At 37.6% G+C, this 26,579-nt stretch overlaps 1 protein-coding gene and 1 long non-coding RNA gene across 3 annotated transcripts in view; one reads left to right on the top strand and one right to left on the bottom strand.

Moving 5' to 3' along the window:
• Positions 1 to 4,757, top strand: part of LOC309487064 — a 419,730-nt gene extending 414,973 nt beyond the window's left edge. The window contains exon 2 of the long non-coding RNA XR_014201750.1: positions 4,578 to 4,757. This is a non-coding gene — a long non-coding RNA (uncharacterized lncRNA). The remainder of the gene's footprint in view (positions 1 to 4,577) is intronic.
• LOC309486929 (CUB and sushi domain-containing protein 1) overlaps positions 1 to 26,579 on the bottom strand; it is a 727,180-nt gene that overhangs the window by 152,591 nt on the left and 548,010 nt on the right. For both annotated transcript variants that reach the window (XM_082154400.1, XM_082154401.1), the window contains exons 28-29: positions 22,062 to 22,200; positions 2,897 to 3,084 (exon numbers count right to left, since the gene is read on the bottom strand). In XM_082154400.1, the coding sequence (XP_082010526.1) occupies positions 2,897 to 3,084; positions 22,062 to 22,200 (327 nt within the window). The remainder of the gene's footprint in view (positions 1 to 2,896; positions 3,085 to 22,061; positions 22,201 to 26,579) is intronic.

The following is a 26,579-nucleotide window of genomic DNA, read 5'->3' as shown; positions in this document are numbered from 1 at the left end:
TGCTGTTTATCTCGTCATTTTTGCTTATTAGTATGTTTGAGTTGGATTATCGAAAGTTAGCAGCAAATATATTGGTAAATAAAGTGAGATTAAATACATAAAGTATATTTGTGTAATGTATCATTTAATTATTGAAGGTTCGTGTAATATTCTGAATTTGTATTTTCCTACTTATATTTATTTTGAGGAATACTGAATCTGTTTTTGTGCAAGTGAGATTAGTAAATGCATGCTCACATTTAGTCTAGAACTATAATAACCATCATGTTCACACAACGCACACAACACCTTTGCAACTTACTCACAAATTTCTTATTTGGAAAAAAGTAACCCATATTTTATTGTAAAATTAAAAGTAACGTTTTACTTTACGTAAAAATTAAACAGACCATTGCTTTATTACTAATGTATATTTAGTTGTTATACTGTTTTTTTTTAAACTGATGTATTCATCAATAAGAACACCTTTCCAAAGTGTGCATTATATTGTGATAGACTCGTATAATCCATGCTGAAATGTGCCAAACCTTCTGTTATTTATATCTTATCTTATCTTATCTTATCTTATCTTATCTTATTTTTCCCTAACATTGGAATTCTGAGTAAATGCAGAGTGTCAGGTGCTAGAAACTAAACTAATGTCTCACAGATCTACACTTTAAAACTACACTTTTAAAACAGTCACAAGTGATGGAGAAATGACATTTCACCTTTAAATTCAAGAAGAAATGCAATGAAATGTTATCAATAATATAATAAATATTTCAGAATTAAGTGCTCCACCAGGATTTCAACCACTGCATAGAGAGAGACGTGAAGCTTCAATTTCGAATAGTCACATCACTTGTGCGTTGATCGTGCTCTCTGATGAGCTTTCACAGCAAAAATCTAACTCCCATGTGTCACTCGGTTTCCCAACAAACAGGACAAACCTAATGCCACGACATGAAAGTGAAATCCTGAAGCATTGTGGGATGTTGAGAGTGAGACCATCACAAAGCAATATAATACATTGGCAAGCAAGCTTTTAAAATGTATTGGTATTCATGTGGAGCAAAGACAAAAGGTTGAAGTCAGAGTTCATCTACACTGTGCAATAGGCAGCCATTAAAATAATTACAATTAAAATATTCAACAATCCATGAACTGCATTTTTACTCAACCATAATCATCATATAAAAAGGGCCACTGGGAGTGAAAATGATTTCAGGGAGGTGCATAGCACGTTAGGGACGGTGCATTGTCATTGTCGCATGCCCTGATTTTCTAAACACAAACTCACATTCTTTTTAAAAGAGCATTTACATAAGGCAGATTGGCGAAACTTGCTATTTCAGTGGGGAATATTGCCCGGTATTCACTGAGAAAGGTTAATAGTATTACTGAAGAGAAACACAACATATAACTCAATACCACTTAAGAGTTTTTTTTTTTTTTTTTTTTTTTTTTTTGGACTAATTAAAGGAAAGTTGTACGCCTGTGAATCATTTAACAAATGCTATTTCACTAACACATGCATTTAGTACTCTATAATAATAATAATAATAATAATAATAATAATTTGTAACATTTATATAGCGCTTTTCTGGGTACTCAAAGCGCTTTACACTCCAGTACTGATGCCAAAGTTCCAAGTGGCGGTATTGCTAAGAACCTCATGAAAAGGCTACACAAGCACAATTGTTCTTCCTGTATTGATGTATTTTCTACTGAAATAGGAATTTGTAACAAGACATATTGAAGCGTCCTTTTTTATAACATCCTATGGCCTTGCATGTTCATCTTATCTGTGATTAAATATTTTCTACTTGTTATCACTACTCAGGGCACATTCTTGAGATCATTTTGAATGCGTCCCTGAGTGCAAGGCAAGTCATCAATATTTTTTATTCAATTTCCTGGAAGAGAAAGACTTTATTTAGGAGTCAAATTTAGGAGTACACTAGTATAATGATAGCCTCAAATCTAATAGGCATGGACTAAAATCCCACAAAGCCCTCCTATTTGAATTCAATGGAGTCTTTAATATCAGCATCTCAAATATATAAAAATGCAGTGTGTGCTTTTAATGTGTCAGAGTTCCCTCAGTCTCTTCTTCTTAGGATGAGCAGGAAATATCTGCAAAACTCCAGAGTCCTTATCTGGTCATCCGGGTCAGCATTTAATGGGTGTTACAGTATGGATGAGTTCTTACTTTAATTCGTAAGTTACAAAGGAGCTGCTCATCATTAGCTATTGTCTTGTTAAACCTAATTCCATCCAAGAGTTCTTAGATAATTCAGATATTCTACCCAACTTCACAGTCCACATAAAAGATAAATATCCATGGTCACTCACTTAAGACGAAAGCAAATCTAATTACTACAGCTTTAACTGACAAAGTATTCAAAACTATCTGACGATCCTAAAAAGAACCAGCTTTTTTAGCTTAGAGAATTATGAGGTTTATGCAAAACCCAAGGACATCTCTAGGTCATTTTTAATTCCAAATATAAAGAAATAAATGATTTTTAGGATTGCTAAGATTTTTTGCACTTTCATGCCAATTAAGCATTTATCATTATACTTCCTTATATAATTTTGATTATCTAAATTCTCATTCACTTTAATGTAATATTAAAATAATATTATTTAAACTGTAGAATTAATAATAATAATAATAATAACACATTAATGACAATTCAGGGAGAAATGTCTTTGAATGTCATTCTGCAAAAAAAGATGTCCTCAGCAGCACTAAAAGTTATTTTATTTTATTTTGAAATGTGACCTGGACATGTTTTCATGACACTCAAGCTTAAAGGCAATCTGAAAGTGATCACTGACCCCGTCAGTGCTTTGTTTCCCAACCCCTCCCTCAAGGGAACATACCATGCACCTACAAGGTGAGACTTGCCTTTATATTCAATGGCAAAACCAGACATCCCCAGGGAGGCATCACTGCGGAAGGCCAGGAAAAGGCTGTTCCCACTGCTCTCGATGCGTTCAGGAACCTGGTTCCCCTGCAGACTGATGATCAGTGGTCCGTTGGAGTCTTCACCCTCATAGATATGGAGGAAGTCATAGCTGGGCTCCATGTTAAAACTGCACAACAAATGAAGAAGGAGTTAAGAGTTGCTAGATATTTGATTCAGTTGTGAGGCATTATACATGAGATCCAACCAATGTACTCAATTTAAAGCCATTAGAATTATTTATTTTTTTTAGTATAAATTTCACAAGACCCTTCCAAATCCAACCATATGTTGAGTTTTGGATGTTGGTTTTCTGCATTGAAAGGTCATGTAGAGGTGTCCAAATCAGGGGTGTGTTTCCCAAAAGCATCGTTAGCCAACTATGGTCGCAAGTTCTGTCGTCATCAGCATAGTTCAACGAGTCTGTGTTTCCCGAAACCATTAGCCTGACGTCGTCATACTCAGTCTCTAGTCAGAATAGAGCTGGTAAGCCCCGCCCATCCGTAAAACCCCAAGTGGACCTCTAGGTTGAAAAATCGTCAATGCAAGTGAATGTGAGAAAATAATTATTTTCTGGTCCCGTTTGAATTGTGCCATGAATGTGAACATATGTTGTCTGGGAATTTTTTATATAATTTTTCATGTTACGAGTTTGACAGTATATTGTATGATTCTTTGGCTAGCAGTTGTGGAAAAGACATAACGAGAAAGACTACATGTCGCCTATGTGACGTCACCCCATAACACATTTTCCCTCCACTTGTCAAATCACGTAGCCTGGGATAACCCAGACAACTTCCGGAAAATTTAGATTTGCTCTGCAAGTAGTCTGGCAAAGAGCTCATTCAAGCCCATTTCTAATCCGTCAAAATCGCGGCACCAATCAGAAACGTTGGGGCGGGCTTTACACGATGACGATCGCTCTGATTGGTTTTAGGTCTATCCAAATGCGCCCAGAGGCATTTGAGCGACGTCCGTTCAACTTTTAAATGCATTATTATATTCAAATTACAAACACATGAGGACAGTCTCCATGAAAGACCCACTGGCAGATGAACGTGCTACTACATTTCTCTCCGAAACGGTAGGAAATTAAATTAGATTTAATAGAGGATTTTAACTGTGACAAGATGATTGACAGGGCAGTTTACGTGACAGGATGCACGCGACAGATCCGTCCGATAAAGATGACGAAGTAGTATGTCCCAAAGCTTGCCTACTTTTTTGCTACACATTCAAAAGTAAATACCTTTTCTTCACAAAAAGAGTGCATACTTTTATGGCGTAGTGTAACTTTAGGACGCAGCATATGGCTTTACACGATGACGATCACTCTGATTGGTTTTAGGTCTATCCAATTGCGCCCAGAGGCGTTTGAGCGACGTCCATTGGTGACGCCCCTTTGGAAATGAGTTATTACTGAAGCTTTGCCAGACCATAACTCAGTTACTACTGAGAATGGTCTGGTTTTAACCCGGCTACAAATCACGGTGCTATTGCTGCGATAATCTATGGAGACAGATTGAGATGCCTGTGTGTTTTGTACCCAAATGTCACCATTCAAACCAAATGGGCTGTTCTTTCTTCAGATTAGATATCAAACGCGTCGAAAGCAGCGAAGAGTTGTAGTCCACAAAGTGCTCTCACACAAAGTCTAACCGTATCAAACTTCTACCCGCTAAATTGTAGCATTCTTCACACGAAAAATTATATTAAAAATTCACAGACAACATATGTTCACATTCATGGCAAAATTCAAACGGGACCAGAAAATTATTATTTTCTCACATTCACTTGCATTGACGATTTTTCAACCTAGAGGTCCTTTAGCGGAAGGGGCGGGACTTACCAGCTCTATATGAGTCTGATACTGCTCCATAGGGCTGAGATTAAGGGGCGTGTTTCAACCAAACCAGGAAAGAAAATGCCTCTGCACTCAATTGGATAGACCTACAACCAATCAGAGCAACAGAGTAAGTGACGTATGTTTTTCATTCATCTTTCCGATCGACAAATGCCTTGATCGCGGTTCTCTGTTCCTCTTTTAAAATTAATGCGCTGTCGATATCTTCTATAACAGACGCAATGGCGGAATCTACACATCTCAATTCTCCAGCGGCAGTCATCTTTGTTGTAAACGAATTCAACCCAAGTGCTCTTTGGTGACGTGGATGATTACGTTACTGTTGATCATCGGTCCATCATCGTATAAAGTGCGCCCTGACAATTTGATTGGTCCGAACAGCTCTGGTTCGAGCATAGTTGCTCCAAAAGTATCAAGTCCAGACCGAACTTCCCGACCTCAAATGTTGTGGGCGGGGCTAAGTTCGGCTGGCATCCATTCCAGGCTACGAAACCATAGTTCCAACGAACATTCGCAAACATTGGAACAACAGCTCTAGACCTGTGCTTGGAATCATAGTTGCATGTTTGCATGACATGTTGACTCAATAAATCCCTATCTTGAGAAAAATAAGCAAGCTGATATTCAGTACAATCTGTATCTTTTATTTAGAATACATACAAATGTAATTATGTCTTTTAGTTTGTCAAGAGATTTAAAGCGTCGTTTTTGAAGAGTGTGCATGTGCGAACGTGCTCTAGTACGTAAGAACCAGGTAAGTACGAGCCTAGATTCAATCTTTTGTAATGAAAGTCATGATGATTTTAGCAGAGTGAAACACAAGCAATCATAATCATTCTAAATATTATGTATGTGACTGAGTTGATGATTGTGTGAAGGCTTAGATAAGCCCCTTTCACACAGTGCGATGATCCCGGCAAATTGCCGGGAAATTGCCAGACCGCCTTCTGTGTGAACACAAACACGACCCGGGATTGATGCCGGCATCGATGCCGGGTTGGGGACCTAGTAACATTGCCATGTTCAGTCCTGGAACGCGTGCTGTGTGAACAAAAGCCGTAATAATGCCGTGTCGTAGGTATGATGCTGAAGCCGGGATCGTTCGCCAGCTAGTGAAACAGTACGTAATGCGCAAGTTTATGATCGAATCGGAGAAAAAAAATGCACAAGTGTGGTTTCTCGAGAGAGAAATAGCAGCTCATAAGCAAACTTAAGATGCTGCTGAGACATTACAAGTCACATCGATGTCACGTGTCTTTACGGATTTTTACGGGTTGTGTGTGAACACAATTTTTACGGGTTGTGTGTGTCTGATTCCGGAAAAATCACTAGCAGTGTGAATGAACCAATCAAATGAACCTGGGTCAAATCCCGGGTCGCTTTATCCGTGTATTTTCCTGAATCTCAGTGTGAAAGGGGCTATACAAGACACTCATTTAATTGCAGTGATTTGAATTCTGTCACATGCCTGTCCTGTCTCGTGTAGCACATGATGTGTTTGTGTTCCTGTCTCTGTTTTGACCCCACCCTCCTTGTTATCTCATTATTGGTTTCATTTGTCCCACCTGTTGTTCCCTCATTATCTGCCTGATTTGTCCCTTTTATAAGTTCCTTTGTGTTTGCAGTCTTTGTCGGATCGTTGTATTGTCTTATGTTTCCTGTTCCCTGTTATCCATTAGTAAGTTCATGTTCTGGTTTTGTTTTGTATTTACTAGTTATGTTTTCCCCCTCGTGGGTTTTGTTTTCTGTTTGTTTTTCTTTTTGTAATTAAACTATCACTCTCCTGCACTTGAGTCCTCGCACCTTTTTGTATTATATTCAGCCGTGACATAACGATCCGACCACATGAGGACTCAGCAGAGAGAAGCATTTGATTGGCTTAGTTTTGGGGCGATGGTGGATGATTTCATTCGCGATCGGGAGAGAATTGCCAGGGAGGTAGTCCCAGTTCCGGTGGTCCCAGTTCCGGTGGTCCTGAGTCCGGTGGTCCCAGTTCCGGTGGTCCTGAGTCCGGTGGTCCCAGTTCCGGTGGTCCCAGTTCCGGTGGTCCAGAGTCCGGTGGCTCCAAGACACAGGAGGAGGAGAAAGGCTCCCTCCGTAACTGTTCCGGTGGTCCCAGTTCCGGTGGTCCCGAGTCCGGTGGTCCCGAGTCCGGTGATCCCGAGTCCGGTGGCTCCAAGACACAGGAGGAAGAGAAAGGCTCCCTCCGTAACTGTTCCGGTGGTCCCTGTTCCGGTGGTCCCGAGTCCGGTGGCTCCTAACACGGAGACCATCCCGGAGGTGACTGGCGTCCCTGACGCACCACCCAGGCGTCTTGCTCTGCCCGCGCCGCCTAGGCGTCTTGCTCTGCCCGCGCCGCCCAGGCGTCATGCTCTGCTGGCCCCGCCCGAGCTGCTCGCACTGCCTGCACCACCCCAGCCAGAGACTGTTCACGTCACGTCTGCCCAGCCAGAGACTGTTCACGTCACGTCTGCCCAGCCAGAGACTGTTCACGTCACGTCTGCCCAGCCAGAGACTGTACACGTCACGTCTGCCCAGCCAGAGACTGTACACGTCACGTCTGCCCAGCCAGAGACTGTTCACGTCACGTCTGCCCAGCCAGAGACTGTCAATGTCTTATCAATAAGAACCTATACTACAAGCTTTGAAATTTGAACATGTCTGTTTTTAATGTTAAAAGTCATTGCAATTTATACAAATTATAAGTTTTAACCACTTGGTGGAATTGGCAGACGTTCCCTTAGGCATTATGTGCCATGGTAGCGCGTAAAAGCATTCTCAGGTATACAGATGGTGGACAACCAGAATGCCTATTACCGCCGCGCCAGCCGCCGCGGTGATTTAAAATAAACCAGCCGCATTTCAAAGTCGTTCCCAAAATGACCGCCAGGTGGCGCAAAGGGACATTGTGCAAAACAGCAGATATTGCCATATTTTAAAATGTAAGTGGGTTAAATATAAAACCCTAAGCCTAATAGGCATATTTTTCATATATATAAATAGGCCTATTAGGCTACAACAGAATAGAACCAAAGATAGAATCAATTTTAGAACTGAAAAAATAGAATCAAAAGTTAAAAATAGAGACGATATTAGGAGCAATGACGCTGAATATTTTTACTATTCTATTGAGGAATTATATAAATGAAGAGTTCTCATGAGCGATACAATTGCATAGTAATTTATAGTGATTTCAAAAGCAGTCCTTAAAAAAAAAAAATACATGGAGTAGTGTGGCATAATTTTTGAGAGATTACGCGGAACGCGTTTTAGTTAGGATTCTGGTTTCAATGCCCTTAATGTATATAGGCTAGGCTACTGTTTTAAAAAAATTTCACGACGCGTTCTGATATTGTTTAGAATTAAACATTGAAGTTTAAAATGTAGTGTTTTGGCACACCAGGCCGAGTGGCGTTACGCATTGTTCAAAAATCAGGTTTTATTCTGGCATGTTAAATTGGCATTAGAATTTTTTTTTTAGATTTAGATTTCGTTAGATTTATTTTTCTCATAACAGCTAAAATAACTTAATATATGCCTTGTCTTAATATGACCTACTTAATATAGGCAATAGGCATATAATAGCCTATATAATAAATTAGCAAAACTTGGCCACTAAATATTTAATTTTCAATTATTTGAATTATCACAATTAAAGTTTTAATTTTATTAAATTGAACAAGCGCAACAATCAGCATTTAATCAAATATTCTAAAAGATGTTTATTTCAACATAATATTTAGTTTTTTCGACATAATATGTGATGTGTATTTGTAAATCAAGATGTGTATTTGTAAATCCGGTGATGCGTGCATTGATTTTTATCAATAAACTAGTGTTTTCTGACAGTGTCGACTGCAAAGATGAAGTTGACGATCTTATATTGCCTATATTGCCTATATTTGTAGTGAACGCACCTAGAGAGAAATGCACATAAAGACATAATCAGAGAGTAGCCTTTTTCTTTTCGTTTTGAATTATTTCGTTTGAAGACGTTTCAAGCTTTGTGTATTTGATGTATTTCTCATGTCTGTGTGAGGCATACGCTGAGTTTCGTTAAGTTAGGAGGATGAGATGCGCTCCAGCTGACGTGCAATGCAAGTGACCGCGCGGGCGCCTCCATGATTAGTGTCTGTTATATTTGCTTATTTTACTTATTCAATCCAGGCAATTGGTAGATGAAAAATTGATTAAAATTAAGATACAATTTATAGAAAACGAAATTCACTTTAAAGAAAGGTTTTCTACTAAACAAAACTTAATGAAGTGGTCAAAATCATGTCTGACCCACTCCATATCCATCTCTCGATATAATGCATCCTATCTTACTCTTGCTGTTCACTTTTCATATTCAACATAGATGGAAAAAAATAACATTATAATATTTTAACAAATATGATACTAAATGAGATTATTTAATGGCTACAACAGTATAGTAGGCCTATAGACTCTATTTGTACAAATTGCTGCACATTAATTTAATTAAATGAAACCTTGTAACAAATTCACACTGTAGGGTAGACTGTGTACAGTTGAGACACCTTAAATAACTTGCGTTCGCAGCAGTGGCGGTTCTAGACCACAGTAACTGGGGGGGGGGCAGGCAGGGGCCACTTGTGCTTTTAGGGGGCACACCTTTAACATTCATCTTAACCTATTTTCAGTATTATTTCAAGTCATTTTTCACCATGTCATGCATGACTGCAATCTCTAGAAAAAGCTAATAAATTATATTAGCTAAGCTAATAAAACAATTTCAATTCAAATGAATGTTTCATTATGTTTAATTGTAGTGTGATATAATGATCAATAATAACACATTTTTAGCATCTAAGCACATCTAGGCACTTTTTTACACCTGGGGTGGGCGATATGGCAATAATATCATATCACAATTTTTTTATTTATTTTTTTGAAAATCACGATTTTATCACGATTCTTATTTCATGTTGGTTTTACTATTTTGCATGTGATTGAGCATTACAGCCAAACTAATGTCCCTATTTTAAAAGCAAAGCCTTATAGGTAACAAAATATAGGTAACAAAATATAAAATAAAAAAGAATGGCAGACATTTAGGCCAAAGTGGCGAAAATAAAAATCTTTGTCACTATTTTCTTTGTTATAAAAATTAAGAACAGAGATACATATTACACATACACAACTTAATATACAAATGAAATAAACAGTGCTTTATTTTTTCAGCTATAGGTGTATTTAACAGTAGAATTGAAGAAAGTAATTAAATGAACACATATGAAAATAAAACACAACAGACTTAAAGTTCTCAGTCAAGAGCAGTGAATGATTTCCTCTGTGTGTTTTGTTGTTTTATTAACATTAAAGGGATAGTTCTCCCCCCAAAAAGTCATAATTTACTCTCTTAAGTTGTTTTAAACCTGAATAAGTTTCTTTCTTCTGTTGAAAATAAACGTTATTTGAAAGAATGTGAGTAACCAAACAGTTGATGTACCCCAGTATATTTTTTTCCTACTATGTATGGAAGTCAATGGGGACCAGCAACTGTTTGGTTTTGGGTGAACTATCTCTTTAAGGACAAGCGGCAGCATGTTTATTATTAGGGCTACTGTCTCTTTAAGAACTGCACGTGACGCGTCTAATATACACGCATATGACAAGCAGATTTTAATTAATTTTCTCTGTTTGCTTTCACTTTAGACATAACCAACTTTGTTTATGTAAACATTGTCTGTATTTGACAGTATTAGCGCAATATAAGACTCAAAAGATAACTTAGTCCAGTAACAGGCTTTTAGTGCATGTGCGCGTCGAGTGTACGCGCTCACTAAAGCGCATATTTGAACAGCGCATCAGCAGCGAATGACATGTTTAACCGGCAAGGCTTTAAAGCACATGCAAATAATGAACTTTTGTGAACTGCAGTGTCCCGTTCCTCTGCGTTAACATTTGATGTGAATATACGTCGTGCTGCAGTGTAGCCTAGATGAAGGCGCCGCAACTGATAAAATGCGCAGTTGTTTGGTGTGATTTTACGATTCCAAATTTAGGGGGGCCAGAGGGGGGGCCAAGCTTGGTGACACAGGGGCACTGGCCCCCCCGGCCCCCCCTCTAGAACCGCCACTGGTTCGCAGCAAGCACAAGTTGTGATTTTTGCTGTGCACTTGCATATTAGTGTCAGCTGGGAAGGAAATATAGAGACCAGACCTCTTGGAACTTTAATTGAATACATAGCGTTGGTAAAGCATACTGAAATTACATCCCTACAAATTTATTAGGCCCTACTGAAAATAAATGTATCGAATTTAAGCAAAGTAGCCTAAATGTTAAGTCTGTAAGCCCTTTGCTTTTTTACGTAGCCTATAAAGGACTCTTATAGCCGACTTTGTGTTAATTTAATTTGTAGAGGATTTTTTAACTCAAACATTAACACTGAAATAAATTAAACTAAATTATTGTAAATTAATTCAAACATTGACTTGCTATTAGCTAACATATGCCAGGAAGCAGCATTTGGATTTTGCGTTATGTATGATATTTAAGAATGCAATACAGTAGTCCCGCGTTGTTGTGGTCAGCATAGGTTTCTTTAATGAATGAAATATAAAAATACAAAACATTTCAATAGAAAAATATTGAAAACAATTCAATAGGCCTATTTTACATTTCTACATTCCAGTAGAACCCCCGTTGCGCTCTACCATCGCCGGCAAAACCTTCTGAAGGTGATCGATGTAGTTATTGCACGCTGTTTTTGTCAGGCGATCTCTCCAGAAAGTCACTATGGCCTGAAGAAGCTCGTCTTTGTTCCATGGCTTAGCCTCACGTCTGACAAACTCTTTTAGTTCGTGCCAAACCAGTTCGATCGGGTTGAGATCTGGTGATCTGCGGGCAAGGTACGCCATTTTACGCCATTGAATGTCACACAATAGGAAAGAAGACTTTGGAAATATGTACGTTAATATTAATGTAGTAGGGTCGGTTGTGAGTCGGAACCCCCCCCCCCCATACTGTTTAGCCTGCCTCATCTCAGGAGCTGGCTTCAGTTGGCTTAAAGTGGGGGAGGGCGCATACTTTGCATTTGAATGTTGTGTGACATTCTAAAACATTTCACTAATGACGCACACAAACACAACTGAGAAACATTTTTCATTTTATCTTATAATAAACATTGGCTAGTTTATGTTTATATATATAAACTAGTCAATGTTTATGATAAGATACAAATATTTCTCAGTTGTGTTTGTGTGCGTCACGCGATAAATGTTTTAGAATGTCACATATTCAGATGCAAAATAAGCGCCCTCCCCCACTTTAAGCCAACTTAAAGGGCCAGTCTAACATTAATATTAACGTACATATTTCCTAAGTCTTCTTTCCTATTGTGTGACATTCAATGGCGTAAAATGTGTGTTCTAAGTGTGTGTGATTGCACGCATTGTGTTTATCGTGTAGTAATGAGTGGGCATCCACAACAAACTGGGATGGTTCGAGAGGCAAACGTGGACTGCCTGTGAACGTAAGGCACTTTATAACTAATTCAGTTGCCCAGAGATTCCCCCGCATGGCTAGCTGTGACGCAAGCGGATCAAGGACAGGGTGAAAAAATTTCTACGCTCCCCGAGGAATACTATTGCTCACCGACGTCTACAATATTAGATATGGTAGTCATCTCCATTTTAAAGTTAGAATAAAAAAAAATAAATAAATTTTTTTTTATTTTTTTTTACATATTTACATTTTGCTTGTGTCAAAATTAACAAATTATATTGTAGCTACTATTTTTGTAGCTAACGAAATTATGTGTCGAAAAAATAAAAAAGTGTTTTTACAAGACCTTGTGCTGTTTTTTTGTGTTTATTTATTATTATTATTATTATTATTATGCAGATGTAAATTCAGCCATTCTGTTGGATAAAAATTGTCCCTAATGTAAAATGGAAATGAATGGTAATTTTATTTTATAAATATAAAATATTTAATATAGGCTATAGGAGAAAAAAACAATATGGTGTAGCAATATTTTAGAACTATCAAATCTCTCTGCATTAATAATAAAAAAGTAGCCCATGTTTGTTCGGGATTTGAACCGTGTCATCTGAATTATTGAAACGTAAGTTATAGCCTACCACTCGGCCACGAATTTGTTTGGTTTTATTTTGTTTGAAATGTATTTTTACATATTTTGCTTTCGTTAATGTTAACCAATTCTGTTGTAGCATAATAGGCCTATATTTTTTCCCTAAAAGTCTGTTTTATTCTCTGCTTTGTTTGTTTATATTTTTACATATTAAATCAGTCTCATTTTTGTTCAAATAATGAAAAATTTACAAGATCTTGCGCCATGTTTTTTAAATGTTTTTTTTTATAAACAGATAGGAAACTTACCTTTTAAAATGCCGCAGTTGCTGCTGTTTTGCCCTGTCACTTGCGTCACCCGGTATAGCCTAGTCATTTCGCGAACGACTTTGAAATTCGACTGGTTTATTTTTTCTGCGGCAGTAATTGTCATTGTGGTTGATTATTTATTAAAGAATTCAATTGATAATCATGACAACATGTAAGCCTATTTAATTCTGAATATAACAAAGAATGCTTAAACCGACTAACATCGGTTAGTAACTGCAAGTCCTGAAAATGTTTGAATTTTACGGTAAATTATTTTAATTTATTTCACTGTTATGTTTCAGTTAATAAATCTACAAACACATTAAAATAACACGAAGTAAATGACAAGTAACCTATTGACATAGCCTTTCTAAATTATAGAAAAACTGGGCACACAATGTTAACGTGTGTCTACGTTGTTTAAATTTAATGAATTGGAATTCGTTTAACCACAATATTTATCTTGAATTTATCTGTGACCTCAGCTCAGATTACTGCCGCGGCAGATTACGTCATAAAGAGAATAAACTGACACTTTTCAAAGTCTGTGATTACAGCGCCACTCGGCGGTAAAAGGCAGCAAATACACATCCCAATTTTGCCGCCGCGGGAACGGCGGCGGTAAAAGTCTTATTCTGGTTGTCCACCATCTGTAAATATGCAGCTATAATGCACGTTGGTGATTTTGAATTAATATTTCCTGTCGATATACAATGGTTACATACTGTTAAAACTAATGTTGTGTTGTGGCTTGATTTGGTAGTGTTGTGGCTTGATTTCATTGTGTTGTGACTTGATTTTGTTGTGTTGTGGCTTGATTTCGTTGTGTTGCGGCTTGATTCCGTTGTGTTGTGGCTTGTTTCCGTTGTGTTTTGGCTTGTTTCCGTTGTGTTTTGACTTGATTTCGTTGTATTGTAGCTTGATTTTGTTGTGTTGTGGCTTGATTCCACTGTGTTTTGGCTTGATTCCGTTTTCTGTTGTGACCTTATGTTTGCTTTTTAAATGTAGTTGTGTTGTGCACTACTGGGCCACCGTAGTTGACAATTTATTCACTGACAAATTATTCACTTGAGCATATCACTTGAGCATAAACAGCAACAAATGATTTTGCAACAAACAATGTTTGACTCTGACTGTACATGAGTCTTTACATATCAAAAATTGCAGATCACAGATTGTAAGTCACATGTTACTGACATGATGCGGCATTACTGTTAGATCCATATCTTTCTGTAAATGTCTGTTTGCAAATCCTGTCAAATTGCGACTGGTTTATCAAAGATTCCAGTGAAATGTAACAAAGAAAGCTCTCTCCTGAGATATAGTTGAAAATAAATTTCAAGGAAAAGTTACTTTTAGTCTAGAGATCAAAGAGGTGAACATGAGGTGATCACGGAAAAGTAGACGCTGATCCGTGTCAGAGAGTCTTGTGCTAATGTATTCATGCAGTACAATACAAGTCATTTTGGTAGCTTGGTTTCGATAAAAGCCGTTTTTGGACTAAAGGATGTTTTGAGTCCTGAAACATACAGTATGTTTTCATATAATGCATTCTTATATGTAAAAAGGTCAAAGGAACATGCAGTACAGGGCACGTTAGTATTTTCACACACAAAAAAAGGTTTTAAGCCATTTATTTATATATTTGCTGTACTGTGTCAGTAGGAAATATCAGTTTACATTTCCAAACATTCCTTTTGCAATTAATTGTAATAATCCAGTGAGATTTTTGTATGCACAAGGAGTCTGACATCAGCCGGGGCTCCACATGGAGATCTGATTTCACCATCATCGAGTCCATCTAGGATTACATGAAGAAACAGAGAAAACTGAAACAGACTAAATCTAGAAGAACTGCGGCAAAGTCTCCAAGACGCTTGAAGAAATATACCTGCAAAGCTACCTGAACAACTATGTGCAAGTAGTTGCACTATCAAATAACTGTGGTAAGTAGGATCAGTCCACAAACACGGTGAGTAATGTCTTCTCCTGTTATTGTCACTTGCACTTCGTGTCACATGTATAGCATAGCATTCTATGTCAGCACAGAGAGCTTTTCATGTGATAAATGCAGGGAGATAGTCAGGCTGGCAGAGAAGATTTCAGAACTAGAGACAAGCATCCACACTTTAATCGAGGATTGTAAGAGTGCAAGGGCTTTAGATACTGCTTTGGATGTGACTAGCTTAGTGAACTCTGTATATTGTTCGGTTCCAGCTGAAGAGCCCATGCAGTTGGGTGACCGTGAGACGCTGTAGTCACGGGACAAAAAAAACACTCTTCCGTTCCGATTACTATAACAAATAGATTCTCCCCACTCAGTGAAACACCCAATGTGAATCATGTTGAAAGTGCTCTAGTTATTGGCGATTCTATTACACGGAACGTGAAAATAGAGACACCAGACACCATAGTCACATGTTTGCCGGGACCCAGAGCGCCTGACATCAAAGCAAATTTGAAAGTGCTGGCTAATGCTAATCATAAATTCTCTAAGATTATTATTCACATCGGCACTAATGATGTTCGACTTCGCCAGTCGGAGATCACTAAAATTAACGTTAAAGATGTGTGTGAACTCGCAAGTACGATGTCAGGCACTGTAATTTGCTCTGGCCCCCTTCCTGTTCGCTGGAGTGATGAGATACTTAGTAGACTGTCCTCACTTAATGGCTGGCTGTCTAAGTGGTGTCTGCAAAATAATACAGAATTCATAGACAATTGGAAAAGTTTTTGGGGCAGACCTGACCTGTTGAAAAGAGATGGTATTCATCCCTCCTGGGATGGTGCTGCTCTTCTCTCTAGTAATATGGCACATAGTCTTACAGCTCAAACATGAATTGGGGCTCAGGTCAGAAAGCAGACAGACTGGCTAAACCGACAGTCTCAAGTCACTGAGGTCAGATAAATCCCATCACATAGAGATTCTTTCACCTAGATATCATCATATAGAGACTGTGCCTGTTCCACGAATTCCCCGAATTAAGAAATACAAAAATCCCAAACCCATTTAAGGGTAAAAATGTAATTGATGTTCAACAAATAAAAAACATATATAATACAGATGAACAAATGATAAAGCTCGGGTTGCTGAATATTCGATCCCTTACTTCAAAAGCACTTACTGTTAATGATATGATTACAGATTTTAACCCAAATGTGCTGTGTTTGACAGAAACCTGGCAAAAACCAGACAATTATATTACTTTAAATGAGTCCACCCTTCAAGATTACTGTTATAAACATGAACCTCATCTGAAAGGCAAATGGGGGAGGTGTTGCTGTAATTCATAATAATATCTTCAGAATTACTGAAAAGTCTTGTTTTAAATATAATTATTTTGAAGTGTTGGTGCTTAATGTAACACTATCTAGTGTAAATGATAAATCACGTTTGAGATTTGTGCTGGCTACTGTTTACAGGCCACCAGGGAACCATACAGACTTTATCAAAGAATTTGCTGATTTTCTATCAGAGTTAGTACTGGCTGCAGATAACATCCTAATTGTTGGTGATTTTAATATACATGTAGATAACGAAAAAGATGCATTGGAATTGGCATTCAAAGACATTCTGATCTCTATTGGACTTAGACAACACGTGTCAGGACCTACTAATTGTCGTAATCATACTCTAGATATTATCAACTCTAATATTATCACATGTAATCAATGTTGATGCCATTGAAATTCTACAGCAGAGCGATGACATCTCAGATCATTATCTACTCTCGTGTATACTTCATCTAGCCAAGGTTGCAAAGCCGACACCGTGTTACAAATATGTTAGACCTATCACTTCTGCCACTAAAAATTGCTTTATTAATGATATTCCTGATCAGTTTCATCTCCTCAGCATCCCAGATAGCTTAGAAGAACTCGATTTTGCGACAGAAACTTTTGACTCTCTCTTTTCCAGCACTTTAGACACAGTTAATCCTTTGCACTTAAAGAAGATTAAAGAAAATAGTCCAACGACGTGGTACAACGAGCACACTCAGGCCCTTAAGAGAGCAGCAAGAAAAATGGTGCGCAACTGGAAGAAAACAAAACTAGAGTTTTCCCGCATTTCATGGAAAGAGAGCTCAATTGCATATAGAGAGGCCTTAAAAACAGCTAGATCTGCTTATTTTTCAAGCCTATTATTAAAGCTGCCGTCGGCAAATTTTTTTTTTTATCATATTCAGTGAAATTGACACTATAATCCGACAGAACAACATAAATAAGATGGTTTTAGAAAAAAACCTGAGCTTCTAACTCCACCTGGGGCCTGTACCATGAAGCCGGTTTAGGTGGCTAGCCAGCTATGTTTCAGTTTAGTTTCCGCCAACCCTGGGTTTTAGGTACTATGAAAGTAGCTTGGCTTTATTCGGTGTTCGTCGCCATGGTATCTTACGCTGCACGGCTAACCTGCTCCGGGCAGGTTATGTTCTGGATTCAAGATCTCAGACTGAAGTTTGACCAATCAGCTGAGAGCAAAGAAACATATAGGTGACGTAACTTATTCCCAGTGTCTGTTGCAATGACTTCACCTTTTCTTCCAAATCCGGTGACATCTCAGCGCAAATTGTTTGACGAGCACTTCGTAGAGAAAGAGTTTTTAGCCGGACAAAATACCATTGCCTTTCCTGATAGTTACTTATGAAAGATACAGATTTTCCACGGAAGGAATATCTTATCTTTGCAAACTTCTTGAGCCGCACATAAAGAATTTAACACGTCGAATTCATGCACTTACTGTACCGCAAATATTGCGTTGCGTTTTTTTTTTGTTGCAAGTGGTACATTCCTGCACGGTGGGTGACGCACAGAAGCTTGGGGAAAACACGGTTTGTCGAACCATTCGTAAGGTGGTCCTCGCTCTGCAGGAGTACATGAATAGTTTCATTAATAGTGTTCCCCGGACATTTATCGGCCATGTCCATAAAAGAGGGCTTTTATAAAATTGCCGGTAAGATATATTGATAGGGTGACATCACATGAACACATTTTATTTTATTTTTTTCAAAAAGCAAATTGCACAAATGTACTATACAATATAATACATGTTAAGAATTATTTTAAATCTTTATTATTATTCTGTTAATCTTATGATAGGATTCCCTAGCTTTCTTAGTAGTACAAATATGTTCTATATTTATGTAAAATTATGTATATATATGTATGTGTAGCCTATGTGTAATATAGCCTATAGCCTATTTTTATAATATATAAACAATGTGCATGTATCATTTTTTATATATTATAAAAATAGGCTATAGGCTATATTACACATATAGGCTACACATACATACATAATTTTACATAAATATAGAACGTATTTGTTTAACTTACACATTAACAATCAGCAATCTTTCTCCAACAGTCTTCTCTTGCTTTGGCAGCAGAGACCGTATTGTTTCGAGCTTGAAATACATATTTAAATTCATCGTAATTCTGACTGATTATCTCTTGCTCCTCCGCGGGAAAATATATCGCTCACGCTCTACCCGCGATTGGTTGTTCAGTGTCGACGTCACTCTTTTATGTGCACGCGCGCGTGGAGTAATCATAGCTTAAGGATCAAAGCCTGAGTTGACAGAGAAAGTTGATGAGCTGCATCCTGGTACCAATAAAGCCTGATTGCATCGGTTTGGTTTTGTCAACTCAAAACTAATCCTGTAACCCCGAGTTTGTTCAGCTACCTTCATGGTACAGGCCCCTGGAGCGTGTTATTTGTTTTGCAAAAATCCACCGCTCCCGGATCATCGGGTCCAATCAGCGCAGGGGGGTGTGAGATCTGACTGTCAATCACAGGTCGTGCACACGCCACAGATCCCCCCTCACTCGCGCACGTTAATATCACATGCACACGCCACGCCTGAAGTTCGCCCGGAGATTGCATGAAGCGTGATGGCGGAGAGAAAATCTACTAACAAGCTTCCAATTCCTCAGTTATTGCTATCTATGGATAGATTAGCCAGGGCAGCCTACCTCCGAGTCCATGGTGTTGATAGATGCTGAAGAGACGGACGCGTTCACAGAAAATCAGGTACACACGCACAGTGACGCACTGACGAGCACGACCTCGATGGGAGGGTGCTCGCTGGTAGTGGGGAGGGGCATGAGAGTTGTAAACATTCAAAATTTTGGCTAATCGACCCAATCTGCCAGACTTGCCGACTGCAGCTTTAACAAAACCCTAGGTATTTATTTGAAACAGTGGCTAAATTAACGAAAAATAAAGCTTCAACCCCAGACGTTTCCAAGCAGCACAACAGTAATGACTTTATGCACTTCTTTACTTACAAGATTGAAAATATCAGGGAGAAAATTATAACTATGCAACCATCTACAAAAGTATCGCATCAGGGAGTGCATTGTAGTCTCCCTGAGGAAAAATTTGATTAATTCATTGCTATAGGAGAGGAAGAATTTTCTAAACTCTTTAAATCATCTAAATCGACAATATGTATGTTAGACCCTATACCGACTAAGCTATTGAAAGAGAGGCTTCCAGAGGTCATAGATCCTCTTCTTAATATCATTAATTCATCTTTGTCATTAGGATACGTACCTAAAACTTTTAAGCTGCCTATGATTAAACTGCTTGTAAAAAAAATTAAAAAAACGCAGCTTGATCCTACAGAATTAGTCAATTACAGGCCGATCTCGAATCTACCTTTTCTGTCAAAGATACTAGAAAAGGCAGTATCGTCACAACTGTGTTGGGATTGACAACTATCTAGTCATCCGATCGTGGTTGTTTCTCTCTATTAGTGTTACTCGATCTTAGTGCTGCATTTGATACTATTGACCACAACATTATTTTAAATAGACTCGAAAATTATGTTGGCATTAGTGGAATTGCATTAGCATGGTTTAAATCAGACTTATCTGACCGTTATCAGTTTGTAGTAATAAATAAAGAGATGTCTTATCGATCACAAGTTCAGTATAGAGTACCACAAGGCTCAGTACTAGGACCATTGCTGTTCACTCTGTACATGCTACCCTTGGGAGATATCATTAGGAAGCATGGCATTAGTTTTCACTGTTATGCTGATGATACTCAGCTCTATATTTCTTCACGCCCTGACAAAACTTACCAATTCACAAAATTAACAGAATGCATAGCTGATATAAAAAGACTAGTAATTTCCAACTACTTATTCTAATTATTGGACAAAAAAAATTCCTCACGTAATAACCAATAATACTATCTAACACTTGATGGCTGCTCTGTCAAGTTTTCGTCGTCGGTTAGGAACCTGGGTGTGCTCTTTGATACCAATCTTTCATTTGAAAGTCACGTTTCTAGTTTCTAGTGTTAAACCACATTCTTCCATCTTAAAAATATATATAAATTATGTCATATGCTCTCAATGACAAATGCGGAACAATTAGTTAATGTGTTCATGACATCAAGGCTAGATTATTGTAATGCTCTTATGGGTGGTTGCCCTGCACGCTTAATACATAAACTACAGCTGGTCCAAAATGCAGCAGCTAGAGTTCTTACAAGAACCAGGAAGTATGACCATATTAGCCCGGTTCTATCAACACTGCATTGGCTCCCTATTACACATTGTATACATTTTTAAATATTGCTGATTACTTACAAAGCACTAAATGGTTTAACTCCCCAGTACTTGTGCAAGCTCTTACGGCATTATAGTCCTTAACGTCTATTGCGATCTCAAAATTGAACAAAAAAAAGTTTTATATAGAACATAAAAATCAACTGCTGGCGGTAGATCCTTTTCCTATTTAGCACCAAAACTCTGGAACAGTCTTCCTAACATTGTCCGGAAAGCAGACACACTCTGTCAGTTCAAATCTAAAAATCAGTTGACTAAAAACACATCTCTTTGACCTAGCATACACATAACACATTATAGACTTCTACAACTCAATGTTAGACTGCATTGATTAGGTCAGCCGGAACCGGGAACACTCCCAATAAATCCCCATGACACACGCTTAAAACGGTGTCGTGTAAGCGGCCCCTAAGTTAATAACTAATGATCTTTGCAAAGGAAGTGAATCGATCAAAACTAACTTTAGCTGGACAATAACTTTATTCTAGAGCTGCTGTAAAGCCAAAACAATCTCTGTTACTTTCATTTCCTATTATCACTGTAAAGCTGCTTTGAAACAGTCCATATTGTTAAAAGCGCTATATAAATTAAGGTGACTGGACTTGACTTGACAAGCGTACCGAGGACAAAATCTGTTTTAAATGCACAGGGTCACGCCAAATACTGATTTGATTTAGTTAATAGAAGTTAATTGATAAATAAAATCTATTTATGACATAATTTGTTAATGTATCCTCACTTTACAGCATTGCCTAAAATGCCTAAAACTTTTCACAGTACTGTATCTTTGCAGGCAAGTTTCTTCGAGCGTCGTGGAGAAGTTGCCGCAGTTCTTCTGGATTTAGTCTCTCTCAGTTGTTTTTCAGTTTCTTCATGTAATCACAGACAGACTCGATGATGGTGAGATCAGATCTCTGTGTGGATCATACCGGCTGATGTCAGACTCATTGTGCATACAGAAATCTCACTAGATTATTACAATTAATGGCAAAAGGAATATTTGGAAATGTAAACTGATATTTCCTACTGACACACTACAGCAAAATATATGTAGTCTTAAAACCTTTTTTTTTGTGTGTGTGTGTGTGTGTGAAAATACTAACATGCCTAAGACTTTTGCACAGTAATGTATGTCTCCATTGCACATGTTGGCTCAATTCAAATACACTTAACATTTATAGAACCTGAAGTTTAAAAACAATTCAGTTCTGAATGGTACATAACCCTGTAAAAGATGTTATACCCCTTTAGGTGGCATGAGAGTCAGAGGTGCCCAGCGCTGCATGAGCACAATACCTTTTGAAGATTAAAGCGATGACAAAGTCAGGGTTGACTTTTATCCGCCAGTCACACTCTTTTCCTGGTGGGTAGGGTTGAGGATAGTTGGGTGATAGAATTACCCCAGCAGGCCCTGTCACATTGCCCCCGCAGGTAGCTGTCATAACAAGGAGAGTGAGGTTGAGAGATTATTTAATGTGATCCTTCAACACAGTAATGATAAACAATGTTAAAGCAGCCTGATTACAAGATGATTACTCTGAGCTCATTATCAATTAATATAGCAGGACAACTACATGCCAAAACATTAAATAATAATAATAATAACCAATACATGTAAGATTAATTGTAAATGAGCTCAGGCAGGCAGGACTTCATTACCAAACCATCTAAGAGATTTCTAGATATGAAGGGTATGTCTTGTTTGGAGAACAAAAGTATTAATATACTGACTATATTGACTGAACACACAATCAAAAATACTTGATGCTTGGCACTGATCGATACTGTTAGAATAGGACCTGCCACTTTTTTTTGCTGGCATTGGTTCTGGAAATATTTTTCCCATAAGCAAAAAAAAATAAAAAATCATGAAAAAAGATTTATTGATGTGTTCAGGAGCATTGTTGGCGCGTTGCTATTTTGAGGCAACTGAAATAGACTGTGCCATTGACCAACTGAAAACTGCTCTAAAGTATTTGTTTTTTATTATTTAAAGGGTGCATTAGTAATATGTGCCTATAGGAGGGTGCACAACGCGCGTACACTCTGCTTATTACACACAAAGGATCACAGCAGCACACAAACATGCCAAATAAAAAAAACATTTTAAAAAGGATTACAATGTAAAAGATTATTATTGTGTGCATAAAGATGTGTTGGAATCCGGCTTGTCCCGTAGATGGCCTGCTTGCGCGCATTAACCTCGCGCATGAGCTGATACGTGTCCTCTCTGGAGAAGCGTTCAGTTTTTCCGCTTACAAATTTCGCCATGTAAATAGCTAATCCACCATGGAGCGTCGTTTTTCCCGTAGTTAAACTACCAAAAGTGGATTCAGACACGCCCTAAGTGCACTTGCCCTGTGCGCTTTAGACCATGCACCTAAATCATTAAAATAGGGTCCTATGTCTTTTATGAACTATGTCCCATGAAGCATTGCAAAAGACTGAAAAAATGGCAATACACTATAAAACTACTGACTGAAGTTAATGGCCATTGTATAAAATATGATGGATTATCGGTTTATGAAAAAATAGTAAAATATATATAAATATAAAAATTTATGGGAGTGAGCAGATCATTGTAGATTCATATTCTAATTCCTGTTTCCTTGTAAACACCCTTTTCTGATTGGATTTCACTTTAGAATTATGGGTAATGGTGCATTACACAGGGAATTCAGCAATTAAATTGTTCTTTTCTCTCTCTTAATGAAGGTACAAAAGCATATATCATCCCGTAACAATCTCAGAGCTCACGCTAGGTCTGTCTTGAATGGTTTAAACATTATCATTAAAAATCAATTTCTCTCTTCAAAGAAGATGAATGTGATTTTTACTTCCTGAACCTGGCAATTGTGCGCGGTATGACCTTGTAGAATTTCATGGAAATATTAAAGCATGACATCAAAAAAGTCAATAGGGACACTGGAGGAAAAAAAAAGAAAGAAAGAATAAGAAGCAGAAAAAATACTGGAGGTCTGAGAGAAGGTCATAGTAATGATATAAAAGCTACTGTGTAATGCAGTGAGTGAGACCGCTATACTTTACCCTATAATGCTGAGCCAATATGCATATTTCTTAAATAACTACAAGAAGACCACTCGAAGCAGACATTAACTCTAAAAACTGTTTTATGGTGCGATGACTTTATGATTGGTAGTGGACAACTGAGTAGAGTTACAAAAAAGTACAGTGTTGTTACAATGGTAGAGTGATGGTTCTCGATTTTAATATTCACTGACTTGCGAAAGTAAGTACTGTCAGGTTAGATGGGGACTGTCAGTGTATAGCCATTTTCAAGTTTCTCCAGAGATGTTTAATTGGGTTCAAATCCAGGCTCTGAGTTGCCCCTAAGCCACTATTGCTGTTGGGATGGTATTGTGCAGGTGTCAGGTGATGAGAAGTAATCTATACTATATATATATATATATAGAGCACATCCCAAGCACATTTACCAATTCCAAACCATATCAATCTTAATAACTACTATCCATTTTGTATTTAATCATTTATAAGTGATATGTAATTGTTAAGGAAGGCTGGAAGTGAAAAACGTCTTATATTCAGGTGTGCTTAATTATTCAGGTAAAATGGGCAAAAAAAAAAAAAGAGATTTAACTCAGACTGAAAAGTCAAAACTGGTTAAATGCTCATGAGAACGATGCAATACTAATACAATACTAGAAATTGCTAAATAATGGCATGACCAATGGACAGCAAAACACTCATTGGTGAAGCAGGATCATGCAAAAACAGGCCAAGAAGAAAAGACACGTTAACTGCAAAATAAATAAGGAATTAAGGTGAAGAATTAGGTGTGAAACCATCAGGAACCCTTTAGTCTCCAGTGTCACCGTTTTCCAAAACGGCAACCTACCTGGAGTCTCCAAAATTACAAGGTATTAGGTCCTCAGAGACTATGCAATGGTAAAGAATCCTGAAATATGAACCACACCTAATAAGGATCACAAGCTGTTGTGAAATTGTTGTGAAATACATGAAAACTGTTTAAACAGTTTAAACAACCTATAGTCTGAAGGCTTTATAGACAGATTTTCAGAGTTCCCGATGGTTTCACACCTAATTATTCACCTTAAAGGGATAGTTCATTTTGAAATTAAATTTTGGTATGTTTTAGCTTACCTCAAGGGCATCCAAGATGTAGGTGTCTTTTTTTCCGCAGTAGTTTCAATTTTGATATTTTTAGGTCAAACCGTTCTTGTCTGTCAGTCATATAATGCAGGTCGATGGTCACCACCACAAAGAGCATGCACAGAGTCCAAATTAAAACAATTCCCCATCGTTCAAATTAAACAATTCCCCATCGTATGTACACATTGATGGCCTAAGACACGAAACGAGCGGTTTGTGTGAGAAAATCGTTTTTACCTCTTGTACACAGCCACGTCCAAGTGATCTGAGTGCGCGGGCGGGTATAGATATATACAATAGAAGTCGCCTTGGCTACGGTTTCGTTCCAATGAACTGCCGTAGCCAAGGCGACTTCTATTGTATATATCTATACCCGCCCGCGCTCTCAGATCACTTGGACGTGGCTGTGTACAAGAGGTAAAAACAATATAAATACTGTTTGTTTTCTCACACAAACCGCTCGTTTCGTGTCTTAGGCCATCAATGTGTACTTACGATGGGGAATTGTTTAATTTGAACGATGGGGAATTGTTTTAATTTGGACTATGTGCATGCTCTTTGAGGTGGTGACCATCGACCTGCATTATATGACTGACAGACAAGAACGGTTTGACCTAAAAATATCAAAATTGAAACTACTGCGGAAAAAAAGACACCTACATCTTGGATGCCCTTGAGGTAAGCTAAAACATACCAAAATTTTATTTCAAAGTGAACTATCCCTTTAATTCCAAAAAACAATTGCCGTTAAAGGAATAAATAGTTCACTTCAAAATGAAAATTCTGTCATAATTTACTCACCCTCAAACCTGTATGAATTTCTTTCTTCTACTGAACACAAAATATGATATTTTGAAGAATGTCGGTAACCAAACAGTTGATGTACCCCACTGACAATTTTTTTTCCTACTATGGAAGTCAATGGGGTCCATCAACTGTCTGGTTACCGACATTCTTCAAAATATTTTCCTTTGTGTTCAGCAGAAGAAAGACACTCATACAGGTTTGAAACAACTTGAGGGGGAGTAAATGATGACAGAATTTTAATTTTGAAGTGAACTATTCCTTTAACATGACCTGTTTTTGTATGATCCTGCTTCACCAATGAGTGTTTTGCTGTCCATTGGTCATGCCTTAATTTTGCAATTTCTAGTATTGCATTAGTATTGGAGCCTTCTCATGAGCATTTAATAATTTTGACTTTTCAGTGTGAGTAAAATATGTTTTTTGGCCCATTTTAACTGTAAAAGAAAATCTGCTTAATAACTATGCATACCTGAATATAAGGCATTTTTCACTTCTAACCTTCCTAAACAATTATGTATCACTTATAAATGATTAAATACAACATTAATAGTAGTTATTAAGGTTAATGTGGTTTGTAATTGGTAAAATGTGCTTGTAAAAAAATACATATGATCAGATTATCAACTTGCATTATACAGTAATTATGCACACACTTTATATATATATATATAATGTATGGAGTTACCATTGTCATAAATGCCAGTAGTTTGGTATAATGTCAATGATACAATATGATACAAATAACAAAACCAGACTTTCTATTAGTATCAATAGCAATAATTTTTTTTCTGTAATTAAGTACTCTAAACTCTAAATTAACGTATTGCATTGATAGACATAATTTCTATTCATATT

This window comes from Leuciscus leuciscus, assembly GCF_965113295.1.
Source record: "Leuciscus leuciscus genome assembly, chromosome: 22".
Classification (NCBI taxonomy): Eukaryota; Metazoa; Chordata; class Actinopteri; order Cypriniformes; family Leuciscidae; genus Leuciscus; species Leuciscus leuciscus.
Note: the sequence above shows the minus strand (reverse complement) of the source record. Positions and strands in the feature narration are given on the sequence as shown.